This window comes from Peromyscus leucopus, chromosome 17 (genome assembly GCF_004664715.2).
Source record: "Peromyscus leucopus breed LL Stock chromosome 17, UCI_PerLeu_2.1, whole genome shotgun sequence".
In the NCBI taxonomy this organism is placed as follows: Eukaryota; Metazoa; Chordata; class Mammalia; order Rodentia; family Cricetidae; genus Peromyscus; species Peromyscus leucopus.
In genome coordinates this window covers 49,040,949-49,056,582 of record NC_051077.1, presented here as the reverse complement: position 1 = coordinate 49,056,582, position 15,634 = coordinate 49,040,949, and the positions used below count along the sequence as shown (strand labels likewise).

The window sequence follows — 15,634 nt, the reverse complement described above, 5'->3', positions numbered from 1 at the left end:
AGACTTCTTCATGTCAGAGAGGAAAGAAAGCGATGTTCTGTTTGGAGATGTTCTGTTTGAAATTTGCGTTGTCTCCCCACCCCACCCCCCGAAGAAAACCTGGCCTTGAAGGTTTTTCTCACAAAAGCTCTCAGGGAAAAAAAAAAAAAAAAGCCCGCTCCCACACAGCTCACTATGGAGCCGAGGACAGAACTAGCCGACATCTGTGGGACCCCTAAGTTAACTCCTGGAACCAGAACACAGGGTGGCGGGACTTATCCTGAAACCCAAGAACTGCCGCCTGGGGCCTCCAAACAGAAGACACGGACTGGGATGTCCCCCAAACCGGGTTCAGGGGGTCTGGAGCAGGCGATCTTGAGCCGGGTCTCCGGGGTCTCGGGGACTGTCACGTGTTCCCGAGGCGCTTCTAAAACCCTGGCGGCTCGGTGCCCCTCCTTCCCACTGCCGCCTCCAGGTCTTGCTCCTGCCGCCGCCGCCGCCTCCGCTGCAAGCAGAAGCGACCGCGCTCCGCTGCGTACCCCGGAGTCCAGGCACCCACGGCGGCCGGGGCATCCCGAGGTACCCACTCCAGGCCTCGCCTGCCCCTATCCGAAGCCCAAGTCCCTGTCCTGGGTCTTGGCGCATCTTGCGGTTTCGGAGAGGGTGGGGAGCGGACCTGGAGGTAGCGCGTTTGGGAAAGGGGATGGAGGTGGAGAAACCGCAATTGTCAGGCGGGAAGGGAGAGCGAGGGAACCGGTAGCAGCTGAATCCTTCCTTGCTTGGCAGGTCCCTCCGGTGCCAAACTCGCCGTGGAGCGGGCTTCTGCCAGACCTTAGCTGGTCCTGCCGGAAGGGTCCCGAGGATGGGGAGGAGGGATAGACGAAGCGCTGTCCCCGGCTGGGGGGAGCCAGGGGTGCAACCCGGTGGGCGTCTGAGGTGGGGGAACCACAGCCCAAGGGGTACTCAGGCTGGTTGTCAGCCCTAGCCGAGCTCAGACGGTGCCTAGGACGCAGTCTATCGGTTCCTTGGGCAATCCAGCTGCCTCCTTGTCCCACAGCTGGGCACACACCGGGAGACAGCTGTGCACTTAGGTTTGCAAGGTGGCCTATAAGTCAACTGCGAGCAGGAAATAGCTATCCACACACCTGAGTTCCAGAAAAGGGAATTCTTACTCGTATGTTTACAGACCTGTAGTTTAGCAATTCAAAGACCATCTTGTTAGATGGAAGTCAAAAAAATAAAAGGCTTTTCCATAATCTGTGACAGCAGCCTAAGACTGAATGCATTTCAAATTCCAGATGGCACAAGGAGCGTGAGACTGTACTGTTAACAAAGAGTCTAGAATGGGTAGAAGGGTCGTGGGCACTTGCATGTTTTTTAGCTGAACAGCACTGTGTTTACTTGTCCAGGGCCAATTTTTTGCAGGATTTTGCCTTGCAGAACAACACACCACCAGAATACGTGGAGACATGGAATTCTGCCATCTCTTCAAGGCCACAGCAAACAGGCAGTTGATATTTTATCACGAGAGGAGAACTATGTATATTTAATATTTCTGCAGGTTTGATATCTTGTGCAAGAAGAATGATATGCATTTTTACTAAGCAGGGAATTATCCTAACAGAAACCTTTCTTACGTGTGCAGATCGGTCTCTCTGTAGCCTCTGGCTCACTGTAGTTTCTCCTCTCACTACTTTAAGAACTTACTTACCTACTTTCTCAAAACCCTTAAGCTTTATTCTCACTTCGCTTGTGTCACACGCAGACCAATTTTTAAGAAAATTGCAATAAACCCTCACAAAGACACTACTTTTTAAAGTCACCACAGTTGGATGAACACCCTGCCTCCATTGTGTTACTCTAGGAACTGAACTTCAGCATTTCAGGTGGAAATCGTGGTGGCGAGAAAGCGTGCCACGTCCAAAAGAGAACAGGGTAGAGAAATGCGTGGGAATGAGGAACTCATGTGATCTGAAACATTCTTCTTCCTGCAATAATATTTCTTTGTGTACTTGTTAAAGCGCCCCATCTTCATGTCTTCTAATCTAAGATGAATTAAGAATCTCTCTGACGCTGCTTTAGTCATCTGTAGTATTGAAGCTGCATAAAACTGTCCTGCAAGGAGTTGATTATTACACTGTTGAACAGCAGCGGATTAGATTGAGATTTCTATGACTCATTGGTTTGTTGTTTTTCAAAAAAAAAACAAAAAAAAAAAAAAAACAGGAGAAAGTACAGGGGTAAGTGCAAGCAAGGAGATCTTTTGATTTGTTATGTATCTGTTTGTTTTGATTTCAAAGTAACTCCTCTACTCCACACTTTTAGCTGTGAAATGGATGACTTATATCTAATGCCTAATGGTTAAACTGTCCTCTAATATAAGGAGGCAGTTTTAAAGAAACCAATTAAAGTGTCCTCCTACATATGTTGCAGTATCTATAATTTAGTTGTGAGAAGTCATTCAAGGGAGCAAAGATTTGCAGAAGGTACCTCTTGCTCAGAGCACCTTAGTGTCATGTGTGTGGATGTGCATGTGTGATGGGTAGATGGTATGGCCATCTTCATGCTCAGAACAGCGTACTGAGCATATCGGGTATTCAGTAAAGACTCGCTTAACGGCATGGAGTAACATTTTACTCAGATAGTCTTTAAGTGGCCTCCATTTTAAAATTATCTTTGGTATCTACTTAAAATAAGGAAAAAGTTTAGGAAAGAAATACTATCGTCTATTTTTCTCCAGTGTCCAATGACTACTTCAGAGGATATTTCTTTGATCTGCTAACAAACAAGTAATTTTTTGCTATTTAATAAATGCACAGCAGTTCTCACATATTTAAAACAGACATGTTTTAGTAAAAACTGTGCAGTCTGGTATATACCTTCACTTAACTAAAAAGAATTGTAACCTTTTGGGTAGTTTAGTTTCCTGTTGATATGTGTCTTTATCAGTGAAGATACTGCATTTGAGCAGTTGAAGCGCTAAACTATCACTGTTGTCTTTATAGATATCTCATTTCAGGCTATTAAAACTCCTGATTCCAGTGGATGTATATACATATGTATATATGTGCATATATATACATACACACATAGATATGCAAACACATAGCCATACTGTTTCCTGAGAATCCTCAGAGCCATTCATTTCTGTTATTTTAAGTCTGGGAACATTAAGCTATCTTTTTTTTTTTGTTGTTGTTTTTTTTTTTTTGTTTTTTCGAGACAGGGTTTCTCTGTGTAGCTTTGCGCCTTTCCTGGAACTCACTTGGTAGCCCAGGCTGGCCTCAAACTCACAGAGATCTGCCTGCCTCTGCCTCCCAAGTGCTGGGATTAAAGGCATGCCACCACTGCCCAGCTTAAGCTACCTTTCTAAAATGATTAGTAGCAAATATTTACTTAGCATCCAATATGCTTCTCACTATGGGTAAAATAACAAATACCTTCCCTATCTCTAATCCAATCCAATCCAATCCAATCCAATCCAATCCAATCTAATCTAATCTAATTTAATCTAATCTAATATCAAGAGATGGCACTTCATGTTTTGGAGATAATGCAACTTTTGGCCTCAAACTATCTATGTGTATAGGCATACGTGTGTGTTTGTGCTGGAGCCTGAACCCTGGGCTTCACACATGCTAGACAAGCAAGCATTCTGCAAATGGACTACAGCCTCAGCTCTTCAAAACCATATTTTTTATTGCAGAAAAAAAGCTACATTTCTTTATTCTCTAAAAAAATTGACAGCAATTTTATTCTGAATGTTACATAGCAAGAAAGCACAAAGCCATTGTAGATGTCTCTGTCCCATTTGTCCCTTATCCTTGCTTTGGTCATAGAAGAAAAATCCAATTAGTGACTACTGACCTACCACAAATTTAAGAGAAAAGGGTTGGTTCAAAAAAAGTGAGTCAAAAGTACAGACAGGCAGGAGTATTGTTATAAACAGCCCGTGCACATCCCAAGTATAAATAGGATCATGAACAAGCTACAAAGGACCCAGCGGTCGGTCACCAGAACTCAGGAAATGGGGTTGAAGCACCAGTCAAGGCCGCTTTCATTAGACACACCCTGACTTCCCCACAGCATTTGCTGGAAGGCTATTGTCTAGTCATCTGGTGAGTGGGATGATTCAGAAGACCATGTGAGTCACTATTGCACCAGCTACCTCTTTCTCTTTAGTCAGAACCAATGGAAATAAATGGTTAGGGTCTAAGGACAAATGAATACTGTCTGGAGCTTTTGGTTTAATTTATCTTTGGAGGGGTGTGGTTGGTTTCAGAAAGTTATTCCTGCAGCGAGGATTCAGTGGTAAAAGTTCATAAAGACAACTTTTCTTATACAACAATAACTATGTGAATTTTGCTGTGAATGAAAAGAAGTTAGTCATAAATTAAAATGATTATCTGTCAATAAAAGCATCCCTAGTTTGGAAATGTATTGAATCTAGACCCGTAGGTCCATCGTAAATTGAAGAGAATGTTGCTTACTACTATTTTAGTAATTTTCATTTACAACTGCAGAAATAAGTAGGTAAATGTATATTGTTATATAATGAAAGTCTTTCTTAACTGTGTGTGAGTGTCTATCTATCATCTATCTGTCTATCATCTATCAATCATCTATATATTAATGTATTATCTGTATGTCTCTCTCTATCTATCTATCTATCTATCTATCTGTCTGTCTATCTATCTATCTACCTACCTACCTATCTATCTATCTATTTATCTATCTATAGTTCTATAGCAATATATATTTAACAGAGTTAATTAACTATTGCTGTATTGAGTTTTCACTAGGAAATTGTTGTTTGAAAACAGAAAGTACCCTTGGACATGTTATCATGTCTATACTCCCAGTACTTTAAAAGCTAAAGCAGGATAGTGGGATGCTTAAGACCAGTGTGGGCAACATAGTGAAAGCCTGTCTCAAAAAAGTTCTCAGTTATTTTTAAAAAGAATTGTTTTCCTTTTGCTGATGTATTAGATGTATTTTGCTGATATATTGTTACTTATCACTACACTGAGCAGTATCAATATCTCTAATCTATGGAGATGAAGGGGTATGGAGCAGAGTATGATTGTCACTTTCGTTTGATACAAAAATCATATGAGGTCTCATTAGTTTCACTTCTACATTTAAAATTAAAATATATTTTTTTTCTGGAGACAATATAAATTCATGGGATCTTTCTTGAGCTGACATTTATAAGTAGTTTTTAGATTAAAAAACAAACAAGCCATCTGCTTTCCAATAGCACAGCTGGTCAGCCCATGGTTCAAATTCATGAGACGGAGAACTAGCTCTGAGTTACTCTGTTAGCTTCTCAAGCCTTTAATGAGTGAATGTTGTATACACTTAGGTTCTGGGATAATGCTGTATTGGTGGGGAGCTTAAATGTGAACACTGCATGAACTAGATCACGTTTTGATCACTAGATTTTTTTTTTATCTGAAGATTTTTATCCACTCATAAATATTTGACACCCAGTGATAAAGTTACTGTGGCATGTGTTGTGGTGGGTAGCACAATGAGCAAGGGGCAGCTTGTACCTTCCATTACTTAGCAGCAAATGCAGTAAACTGGAGGCATTGTGATGGCTACAGGAAGCAGACTGCAACACCAGCATCAGATAGCTGTAACCTCACTGTCATGGGCATTCTAAAGAGAGCACATACAACTTATCAGAAGGGGACACTTTAGGACAGGTGACTTAATATTTTTATTAGCATGCAGTATTAATCATAAAACAAGTTTCATTATAACATTTTCTCACATGTACATAACACATTTTGATCACGTTACCCCCGGCACCTTCACTCGCCCCTCTCCTTTTTCTCAAGTACCCCATTCCAGTTTCCAGTCTCCCGCGGTGTGTGGTGTGTGTGTGTGTGTGTGTGTGTGTGTGTGTGTGTGTGTCCCGGTAAGTTTTCAAAGGCATGAGAGAAGATTTGCACACAGGAGAAGGGCCATCTTGCCAATGGCTACACCTCTCCCATTAACTGCTTATAAATCCTGGGGTAGGGGTGGGATCGCACAAACCTCTCATCCTTCTTCAGCAGGGCGTGGACGGGCCCATTCTTGTACAGAAATTGTGCAGGTAATCACAGCTGCTAACAGTTCAAGAGAGCAACAACCATGCCATGCTCTGATGTCAGCTCTCCACACCACTCCCCCCTGACTCTGGTTCTGATGTTCCTTCTGACCCTTCTCCTACAATATTCCCTGAGACTTAGAGAGAGTCACATAGAAGCAGGATGGTGACTTGGAGGGTTGATCTCAATAAGAAAGAAAAGAATTTTAAAAGGTAAGATTAGAGGCTAATAGACTTTCAGCATCTCGACTAGAGAATAAATAGTAAATTAGGCTATTATAAATTACATATCTTGAAGTTTTCCTCTGCATTGTTCTTTTCCATTTTTTCTTATGTTGTTTCTGAAATAAATTTGAAAAACCAAGTCTGACTTGAGCAGAAGTTGACAGGGTGTGAAACTGGTGATAGGTTTAAGTTTCCTGTCATTATGATTGCTGAATTTGTACCAAATTTAGAACCAAATAAAGGGTCCTTTATGATCTTAGAGGTTTGTTAGGGAATGAGGGCAAGCCATAGAATTCAGGGTTTTTTGTTTTTTTTTTTTTTTTTTTAGTATGTTGAAGTTATAGTAATGTGTGATTTTACTTCAACCTGCTAATGGAGGTGGTCTTATTCTAAGCAGGACTCCAGTATGGATTTTGAACTCGAAGAGCATTTTAACAAGACAATTGTCAAAAAGAACAATACTGCGGCTGCTCAGAATGCTGCCTTTCCTGTCTGGGATGACTACAGAGGTACAGAGAACAATACTGTGGCTGCTCGGAATGCTGCCTTTCCTGTCTGGGATGACTACAGAGGCAGCGTAGATGATTTACAATACTTTCTGATTGGGCTCTATACATTTGTAAGTCTTCTTGGCTTTATGGGAAATCTGCTGATTTTAATGGCGGTTATGAAAAAGCGCAATCAGAAGACTACAGTGAACTTTCTCATAGGTAACCTGGCCTTCTCCGATATCTTGGTAGTGCTTTTTTGCTCGCCTTTCACACTGACCTCTGTCTTGCTGGATCAGTGGATGTTCGGCAAGGCCATGTGCCATATTATGCCTTTCCTTCAGTGTGTGTCAGTTCTGGTTTCAACTTTGATTTTAATATCAATTGCCATTGTCAGGTACCATATGATAAAGCATCCCATATCTAACAATTTAACAGCAAACCACGGCTACTTTCTGATCGCTACTGTCTGGACCCTGGGCTTTGCTATCTGCTCTCCCCTCCCGGTGTTTCACAGCCTCGTGGAACTTAAGGAAACCTTTGGCTCAGCATTGATGAGCAGCAAGTATCTGTGTGTTGAGTCATGGCCTTCTGATTCATACAGAATTGCTTTCACAATCTCTTTATTGTTAGTTCAGTATATTCTGCCTTTAGTTTGTTTGACGGTAAGTCACACTAGCGTCTGCAGGAGTATAAGCTGTGGATTGTCCCACAAGGAAAACAGACTGGAGGAAAATGAGATGATCAACTTAACTCTTCATCCATCCAAAAAGAGTGGGAACCAGGCAAAAACCCCCAGCAGCCAGAAGTGGAGTTACTCATTCATCAGAAAGCACAGGAGGCGGTACAGCAAGAAGACAGCCTGTGTCTTACCCGCTCCAGTAGGACATGCCCAGGAGAAGCGTCCAACAGTTCCAGCAAACCTGGGCTCCTTCAGAAGTCAGCTCTCTTCATCCAGTAAGGTCATTCCAGGGGTCCCGACCTGCTTTGAGGTGAAGCCTGAAGAAAACTCAGATGCTCGCGAGATGAGAGTCAAGCGCTCCATCACCAGGATCAAAAAAAGATCTCGGAGTGTTTTCTACAGACTGACCATCCTGATACTCGTGTTTGCCGTGAGTTGGATGCCACTCCACCTTTTCCACGTGGTGACGGATTTCAATGACAACCTTATCTCCAACAGACATTTCAAGCTGGTGTACTGCATTTGTCACTTGTTAGGCATGATGTCCTGCTGTCTTAACCCGATCCTATATGGATTTCTTAATAACGGGATCAAAGCAGACTTGAGAGCCCTGATCCACTGCCTACATATGTCATGATTCTCATCGTTTACCGAGGGAAGGAGAAAGGTTGAGATCGTCTAAAATGCATCTGTGCTAAGGATGTATGTATACATTTAATTTACGTGAAAGTCTTCTGGATCTTGACGCCAATTCATAATGTATGTAAGATAATTTTAATGTTGTAATATGGTTAATTCAGTTAGTTGTACAGAGTCAATGTCAATCTAGTCTGTAACATCATGTTTTAAAGTAGTTCCATTAACTTCCATTTCATGTCATTGGTGATAAGTAGGTAGTACTTTTTGTTTATTGTAAAAGTTATAGATAATTAAATTGATCTTTTGTACAAAGATGTAAGAAGCAAAAAGGTTCTTACAAGAAAGAGTATTTAACTATAGATTTAAGGAATTTCTACTATCTAGCTATCTTCATTTCTATTTCATGGGCTTCTTAATCATTTTTTGTAAAAGTACACAAATATTTAATATGCCCCCAAAGTCTGAACTATATTATAGATATATGCTTAAATCACAATTATAAATTTACAGAAGAATGATTCTCTCCTGTTACTGAAGATTAGAAAAATTGTCAGTTTAACCTGGCTGTCCTACTATGAATAAATAATTATCAAATACAAATAGATTTTAAATCTTGTTTAGATTAATATCACATTAAACACTGTCAAATAAAGGTTGTTTTCAAGTAAATAACAGGTTTCATGTTATTTCTGTGTTGTGTGCGTGTTAGATATCATGTTGTCTTGCTAAAGTGAAGGCAAACTTCTCTATTTGACATGTTTCTTCACTGGAGCTCATTCGCTCTTACTGTTATTTGTTTGTTTGGTTTTGTTTGCAGAACTGGAGGTGGAGCTGAAGGCCTTCTGCATGCCAGCGAATGCTCTGTCGCTGCCTCTAGCCCCCAGCCATGGCTGAATCCCCATAAAAATAGTGGATTATTGCACATATAAGCCAGATGCATAAATAGTATTGATGTCTTCAGTACTTACAATTGATTTAAGCATTCCCCTGCATTGATTTCTGCTGACTACAAGGGGAAACGGTAAAACAAACAACCCACCTACAAAAAGACTCTTTAGGTTTGCAAGTAACAGGTAGCTCTTGTGTTTACTCAATCAAAAGCCCCAAATCTTTACAAGGGGTTTCTGCCCGCATTGTTCCTCTTCTTCAAAGAAGTCTATGCACAGGAGAAACATCTGTATTTTCTTATGGTTTGGAAAACGGTGCTGGGTCCCCAGGTGGCCTCTGGTGACTCCTGTTGAGCTGGAGCTGACGTTTCTGTGCCACACTAGCCTTTTTACTGCTATATAATACATGGCCCCTTAGTGAAATCAAAGCCTTATATTCAGCCCCAGAAGCAACCTCTGCAGCCAGAGGATACGTTTAGTACTGAGTCTCAGCCACACTTAACCATATCCTTCTTTTTGAACTTTGCTATGCAGTTGGGGACCTCACCCTTTGTCAAGTCTGGGAACTGTTGGGACACTTTACATTCATCCTTGAGATTTATGAGAACTAGTGAAATTCTCACATCGGTCTCCAAGGACAGATACCAGCACCCTTCAGTATCTAACTCATGTCTGCACGTGAGCATTCTGCTCTCCAGCTCTTTCTACACTTTCAAAGATGACCACTGCCGCATGCCTCATTCGCTCTTAGTTTCCCTGTAACCCATCTGAAGTTACATGAATGTCTCCCCAGGTGTTTGCATCACTACTGAAAAGGGGAGGAGCCCAAGTTGGTTTGGCTTTCCTCCTCCTCCTCCTGATTTTTAATACTCAGTGCTTCTGCTTATTATTTTTTCCTGATAAGATGTCTCTCACTGTATTTTACTACTTCTCTGTGCTGTGTGTGGCTTACACTGAAGCTACGTTTAGAACCACCAGGTTTGACTTTAGAAGCCAGGCTTCTATTGGGAAAATGATCTTTCAGTGTTAGCATCAAACTAATGTCTCGCCATGGATGAAGAAGAATGAACTCTTATTTAAAGCAGTAAGCATTCTCACTTTCTCTAGGGTAACCAAGTTCAAGGTTTTCTGTGAGGTGAAATGGAAAGCAATACCAATAAAGGACAAAGATCAATCCGTGGGGACATATTCTATTCCCTTAGATAACCTATCAGCAGAAAATGTACAGTAACTGCTAAGCTTCTCAGAATTTATACTTGTTGGTTGATGAATTTAGTTAAACTCGTAAACTAATTTGAGGCTGGTAAACTATTGAACTCAAAGGAAGCAATTTATCTTCCCTAGCTGGAACTAAATGTTCTTAATAATTGAAAGTTAAGAAGTTTCTATGGGCTGTTGGCTAGAAGCCACTGAAGCCGGGAGTCATGGTTTTAGAAAGTTATCGTGAGTGATAATTTCTTCCGTGAAACCCTGCTTAGTGAGTTCAACAATCTTTATTCGATCATCTCTCCATTGCTCAAGGGCCGATTACATTACTGTGCTTCAGTTCTCTCCGGGACCTGGCATCATTACTGCTTCAATAGCATCCTCCTAAAACCATGACTGGGGGAAGCAGACGGAGATGAAATTATCAACAGTCAACCTCATTACTTTTTAACAATTACTTAAACGTATTTAATCCAGGAAGCAGGTTCAGTTGAGTTTTTGTGGTTATTTCCATTATCCCCGCTGTCCGTTACCCATTACAGTGGGTGACAAAATGCTACGTGGACGAAGATAAAAGCTGAAGAGAGTACAAAGAGCAGCTGGAATGACCGAGTCATGCAGAACTCCGTGTTAAGATTATCCAGTAAGGGCATAGCTACCAAAGAGCCTCAGCTGTAGCTTCAATGTGTCCTCTAACTCGTGGGGAAATTCAATGGCCACTGTACTAAGATGTAGCACATTAAGAGGTAATAGGTGGTGGAGACTCTTCCTTATTTCTGGCAATGGGTTAGTCACCCTGAGTGAGTTGTAATACAAGAGAATTTGGCTTCCTTGGTTCGGTTAATTTCCTGTGATCCCATGACACATAACACCTTCCAGCATGTGGAATGGCAGCATGAACGCCTTTGCCGGATGCCAGCACTTTGGTTTTGGACTTCTAACCTGTACAACTGTAAGCAGTATGTTTCATTATAATTATTCCAGTTTGGAATCATCTTTGATAGCAACAGAAGCCAGACTAAGACAGAGAGTGTTGACAGGCCTCTCCTGAGTGCTCAGGATGTGTAACTGGGTAATCAAATAGTTATGTAATCAGCCCTTGAACAATGGAGATATGACTGAACAGAAACTGTTTAACTCTCAAAAGGTCTGCACAGAAGTACTTATCACTTGTAAAATCATTAATCCCAATCTTAATGACTTCTCCCAAGGAGAATAGGAAGAGACACAGAGAACGCCTGCTTGTTTGGTATTTTTCTTCTGGGAAGAAGAAAACCAATGACAAGAAGTATGAAAACAATAAGTAATAATGTGCAAAAAATTAGAGGACTAATTATTATTATTATTATTATTATTATTATTATTATTATTATCATTATTATTATGTATTAATGGATACATGCATTATTCTGTAAGGCTGCTATAACAAAGTGCCACAAGTTAGGTGACATAAAGGACCAGAAATGTATTGACTCACAGGTCAACAAACCAGAAGTCTGAATTCAGGGCGCCCACAGCATTACACTTCCAGCTGGTGGGGGGTCCTTCCTAGCTACCGTGGATAACTGGCAATCTCTGGTGCTGCTGGCATCGGTGCAGCCCCAGTCTCTGCTCTTTCTGTCACAGGTACACAAACATCACTCTTCCAAGGGCGGTATCCACATCGGGTTGCCACTCTCTACCCCAGTAGACTCTAAATTAGCTAACTCTGTTAGCTAGTTCTATCTAAAAAGTCTACATTTCCAAATAAGGTTATATTCTAAGGTGCAATGCAACCCCCAGTGACATATTTAGTAATTATTAGTAATGACGTGAGCCTTAGAGCCATACGGACTAGGACCAGAAAAGGAAAAGCTGGGGTGAAAGGGTGAGGAGACTAAGATGAACGTTCATGTGGGATGGTTCCGGAGTGTTCCTTGAGAAAAACATTCAGGGAAATGGAAAAAAACTTGGAAAAGGCGAGGGTGGCTCTGGCAGGAAAAAGAGGGCTTGGAGGGGAAAGCTTCGCCAACTGGAAGTTCTTCTGAGGAAACAAGATGAGATCATTGCACAGGGAAGTGAGATAGAGGACTCCTTCCTTGACAGTCCTTCAGGTACTCACAGCCGTGAGAGAGATGTCCACATTGCCATCATCTTTATGACCAGAGATGGAACTTCTGACCTGCACTAAAAAGATCATTCTAGAAGTGAAGGTAGAAAACAGGGTGCCGTAAATGGCTGATATGTGGATTCTAGTACCTCTCTCACATTTTTAAGGACAGATACATGGATAAAAGTTACTTTTCTTTCATCTATTATTTGTCTACTGAGTGCCACAACTCTGTAAGGAAAGACAGTCAGAAACCTGACAGCATCACTCTGTAGCCTGTCAAGACATGATCAGCCGGTGGGTTTAAAGACAGGGTCAAGTCTGGATACTGCCTTCATTGTCATTATTGAGCTCAAACATTGGTACCATTGATCAGCAAGAGTACCTTCCCGTTATCCCAGCTCATTTGGTTTTTATCTCTTCTATTTGTAGACTGGACCTGTGAGAGTGTCATGTCCAGTGGACAACATCATTCACAACAACAGTGGAGTTCAGTGTTCCTTTCTGTGCAGTGAAATGCTAACTAACAGAAGGAATTTGAAGGAGTGAGAGTCCCTCCCTCGTGGGGTTTTAGATCTTTCTTTGTCTTGGGAGACTCGTTTGGGAGTTGGATGTCAAGGGTGAGGATGGGAACCCAGATCATCTGGACACTTGGACAGCTGATCTTGTTCGGCAGGTGACTGATACATATGTCAGGCTAATGCTGTGACAGAGTCCAGTGGAAACTAGATACATTCTCAAGAGTGCTAAAATGCCAGTGCTCTTTACCTCCTGAAGGGAGTGTTTTACAAGATAATTTTTTCAGAAGCTAGAATACCCAGACTCTGTGTCATTCTCAGAGCCACGGTAATATTTTGAGAAAAGATTATTGAGATATTACAAGTGTCCTCACATTTTACACACCAATTTTTTTTATTTCTAGTATTCTACCTTAAATACAGGCCTCAATCTAACCTGTTACGACTGACCTGATTTAACTTAAGTTCTTATCCAACTTGACAGGTATTTTATGCATTTTGCTGCAGAAATATTAATTTTTATTATAGAATATTTTTCTAAACAACACTAGAGTAGTAAAATGTGTCTATATAATTTTTAAAAGAAAAATTAGTGTATTTTCCTTAATGCACATAGCTCCAAGGTTTATGAGAAAGGCTTATGAATACACTATCTGTATACCTACTACTTACTTACCCCATCAATCATACTTTAGCACATAATTTCTTTGTGTACTGAAGATATTTTATTTGAAGCTGGTGAGGTGGTTTAGCAGGTGCAGGTACCTGCTTCTTGCTGGGCAACCCAAATCCCTGCAACCCACAGGGCAGAAAGAGTTGTCCTCTGACCTCCACATATTTTCTGCGGCATGTGGAGCACCCCACCCACACATATTTTCACTGGCCCTAATGTCTGTGTGCATGCAAGTTTGTGCCTAAAAAGAGTCATATCAGGTCTATCACACGATTTTAAATTTCTTAGTTCTCTCATGTTTTTTTCGTGGATGCTAATTGAGGCACACTTCTTACATTTGAATTCCCCAATCTTTGAGATAAGACCCTTAGAGATTATAGGTTTTCATTTTAGACATCACACTTTGATGGGTCTTAAGTACGTGGACATCATGTGACAAGGGTTGTAATGGTTTCTGTGGTCTCTGAAGGGAGTGCTGCCTCTGTGAAGGGTCATCACTGTCATCCACATGGGGACAACAGAGTGCCAACAGAGCAGCATGTGTGAGCAGACTCCAATCCATTCTTTTTATCGATCCGTGCACAATCTCTAGCTTCTGTTTTCAAAAAGCACTAGAACTAAAATTGAACACAAAAAGCATTGTGCTAGTGACTCATATGACAGAATGCAAAGGGCTCCTTCATCTCCATCATGGTTGTCACTGATGACAATGGATTCTTTTTAAAATTGTAATCTAATTGCAATATTTCCCCTTCCCTCTCCTCACTCCAGCCCTCCATATATTTTTCCCTTGCTCTTTCTCAAGTTCCTGGCTTCTTTTTAATTATTTTACACACGAATGCACACACATCCATATACACATATTTCTAAATATATAAATACAATCTGCTCAGTCCATTATTTAGCTTACTCACTGAAGGAATCTGACAAAAAAAATTACCTCATTTGCATATAGGTACTCAAGAACGGTGCTAACTGTTAATAAGTTTTGCACAACCTTGGGCCAGTGTTTTCTTAGGTAGTTATGAAAGTGTTTTAGGGCCATTAAAATAATTTGTAAGAAACATAAATAGATTCTGTTTAAGTGTTTATTAAAATGGTATTTTTGTTTTAATCTCTTCTTTCAACAGAGCAGTTTTGTGAGTTCATATGGGCACATTTTGCCAAAGATCATGTAGTTAATACAATCAAAAAAATGTGTTAGTGCTGGGCGGTGGTGGTGGTGGTGCATGCTTTTAATGCCAGCACTCGGGAGGCAGAGACAGGCGGATCTTTGTAAGTTCGAGGCCAGCCTGGTCTACAGAGCGAGATCCAGGAAAGACACAAAGCTACACAGAGAAACCCTGTCTCGAAAAACCAAAAAAAAAAATTGTTATTAAGTCAACAATGCAGTTAATAAAGCCTTTAGCAGAACACCATATCCCACAGTAATACTTCTGACCACTATGCATGTGCAGTAATGTGGGTCACTTTACATTTCTAAGGTTGCAGAGATGGCTCATTAGTTAAGAAATCGTGCTACTCTTGTAGAGGACCCAAGTGTGGTTCCTAGCACTCAGATCAGGTAGCTTATAATTACCTGTAACTCTAGCTCCAGGCAATGTGTATCACTCTCTTTTGGTCTGTGAAGGCACCCAAACACACACACACACACACACACACACACACACACACAACTAAATAAAAATATATCTTAAAAAAGACATTGGCTAAATCACAAATTAATGAGGAGAGTAAGTATGGCAGATGATAAACATAAAACTGGCTTATGCAACAACTTTAATGAGATGAATTATTTAATTGAAACTTCCTGTATCATGCTAAGATATCTCTCTATCTGATAAAACACTGTTTTTAAAGTTTATTTTTATGTTTATTTATTTCTATGTGTGTGGGCACTAATGTGCAAAAGCACACATGTGGAGGTCGGAGGACGACTTCTGGAAGTCAGTCTCTCCGTCCACCATGTGGGTCCCGGGGGTTGAACACAGATCACAGACTTGGTGGTGAGTGCCTTCACCTGCAGAGCCACCTCACCATGTCCTAGTAATACTGTTAAATTCAGTAAGGAACGGGACCATTTTGCTGTTTGGTAACTGATTATTCGAATTCAAAATAAAACTCTCAGAGAGATGTTCTGTAAACGAAAGC

The 15,634-nt window shown here is 41.0% G+C and overlaps 1 protein-coding gene across 1 annotated transcript; it reads left to right on the top strand.

Annotated features, from left to right (window-relative positions):
• The first annotated feature begins 161 nt into the window (after positions 1 to 161).
• Positions 162 to 8,776, top strand: Npy5r (neuropeptide Y receptor Y5). Its single transcript, XM_028883866.2, has 2 exons — positions 162 to 558; positions 6,699 to 8,776. Exons 1-2 carry the CDS (start codon positions 175 to 177, stop codon positions 8,106 to 8,108), a joined length of 1,794 nt encoding a protein of 597 aa, XP_028739699.1. The 5' UTR covers positions 162 to 174; the 3' UTR covers positions 8,109 to 8,776.
• Positions 8,777 to 15,634: the final 6,858 nt, after the last annotated feature.

Bases quoted from the DNA above. Each gene is read 5' to 3' on its own strand.
- Npy5r (XM_028883866.2), top strand. From the start codon at position 175: ATGGAGCCGAGGACAGAACTAGCCGACATCTGTGGGACCCCTAAGTTA. The intron at 559-6,698 runs GTACCCACTCCA...TATTCTAAGCAG, and splicing joins GGCGGCCGGGGCATCCCGAG to GACTCCAGTATGGATTTTGA.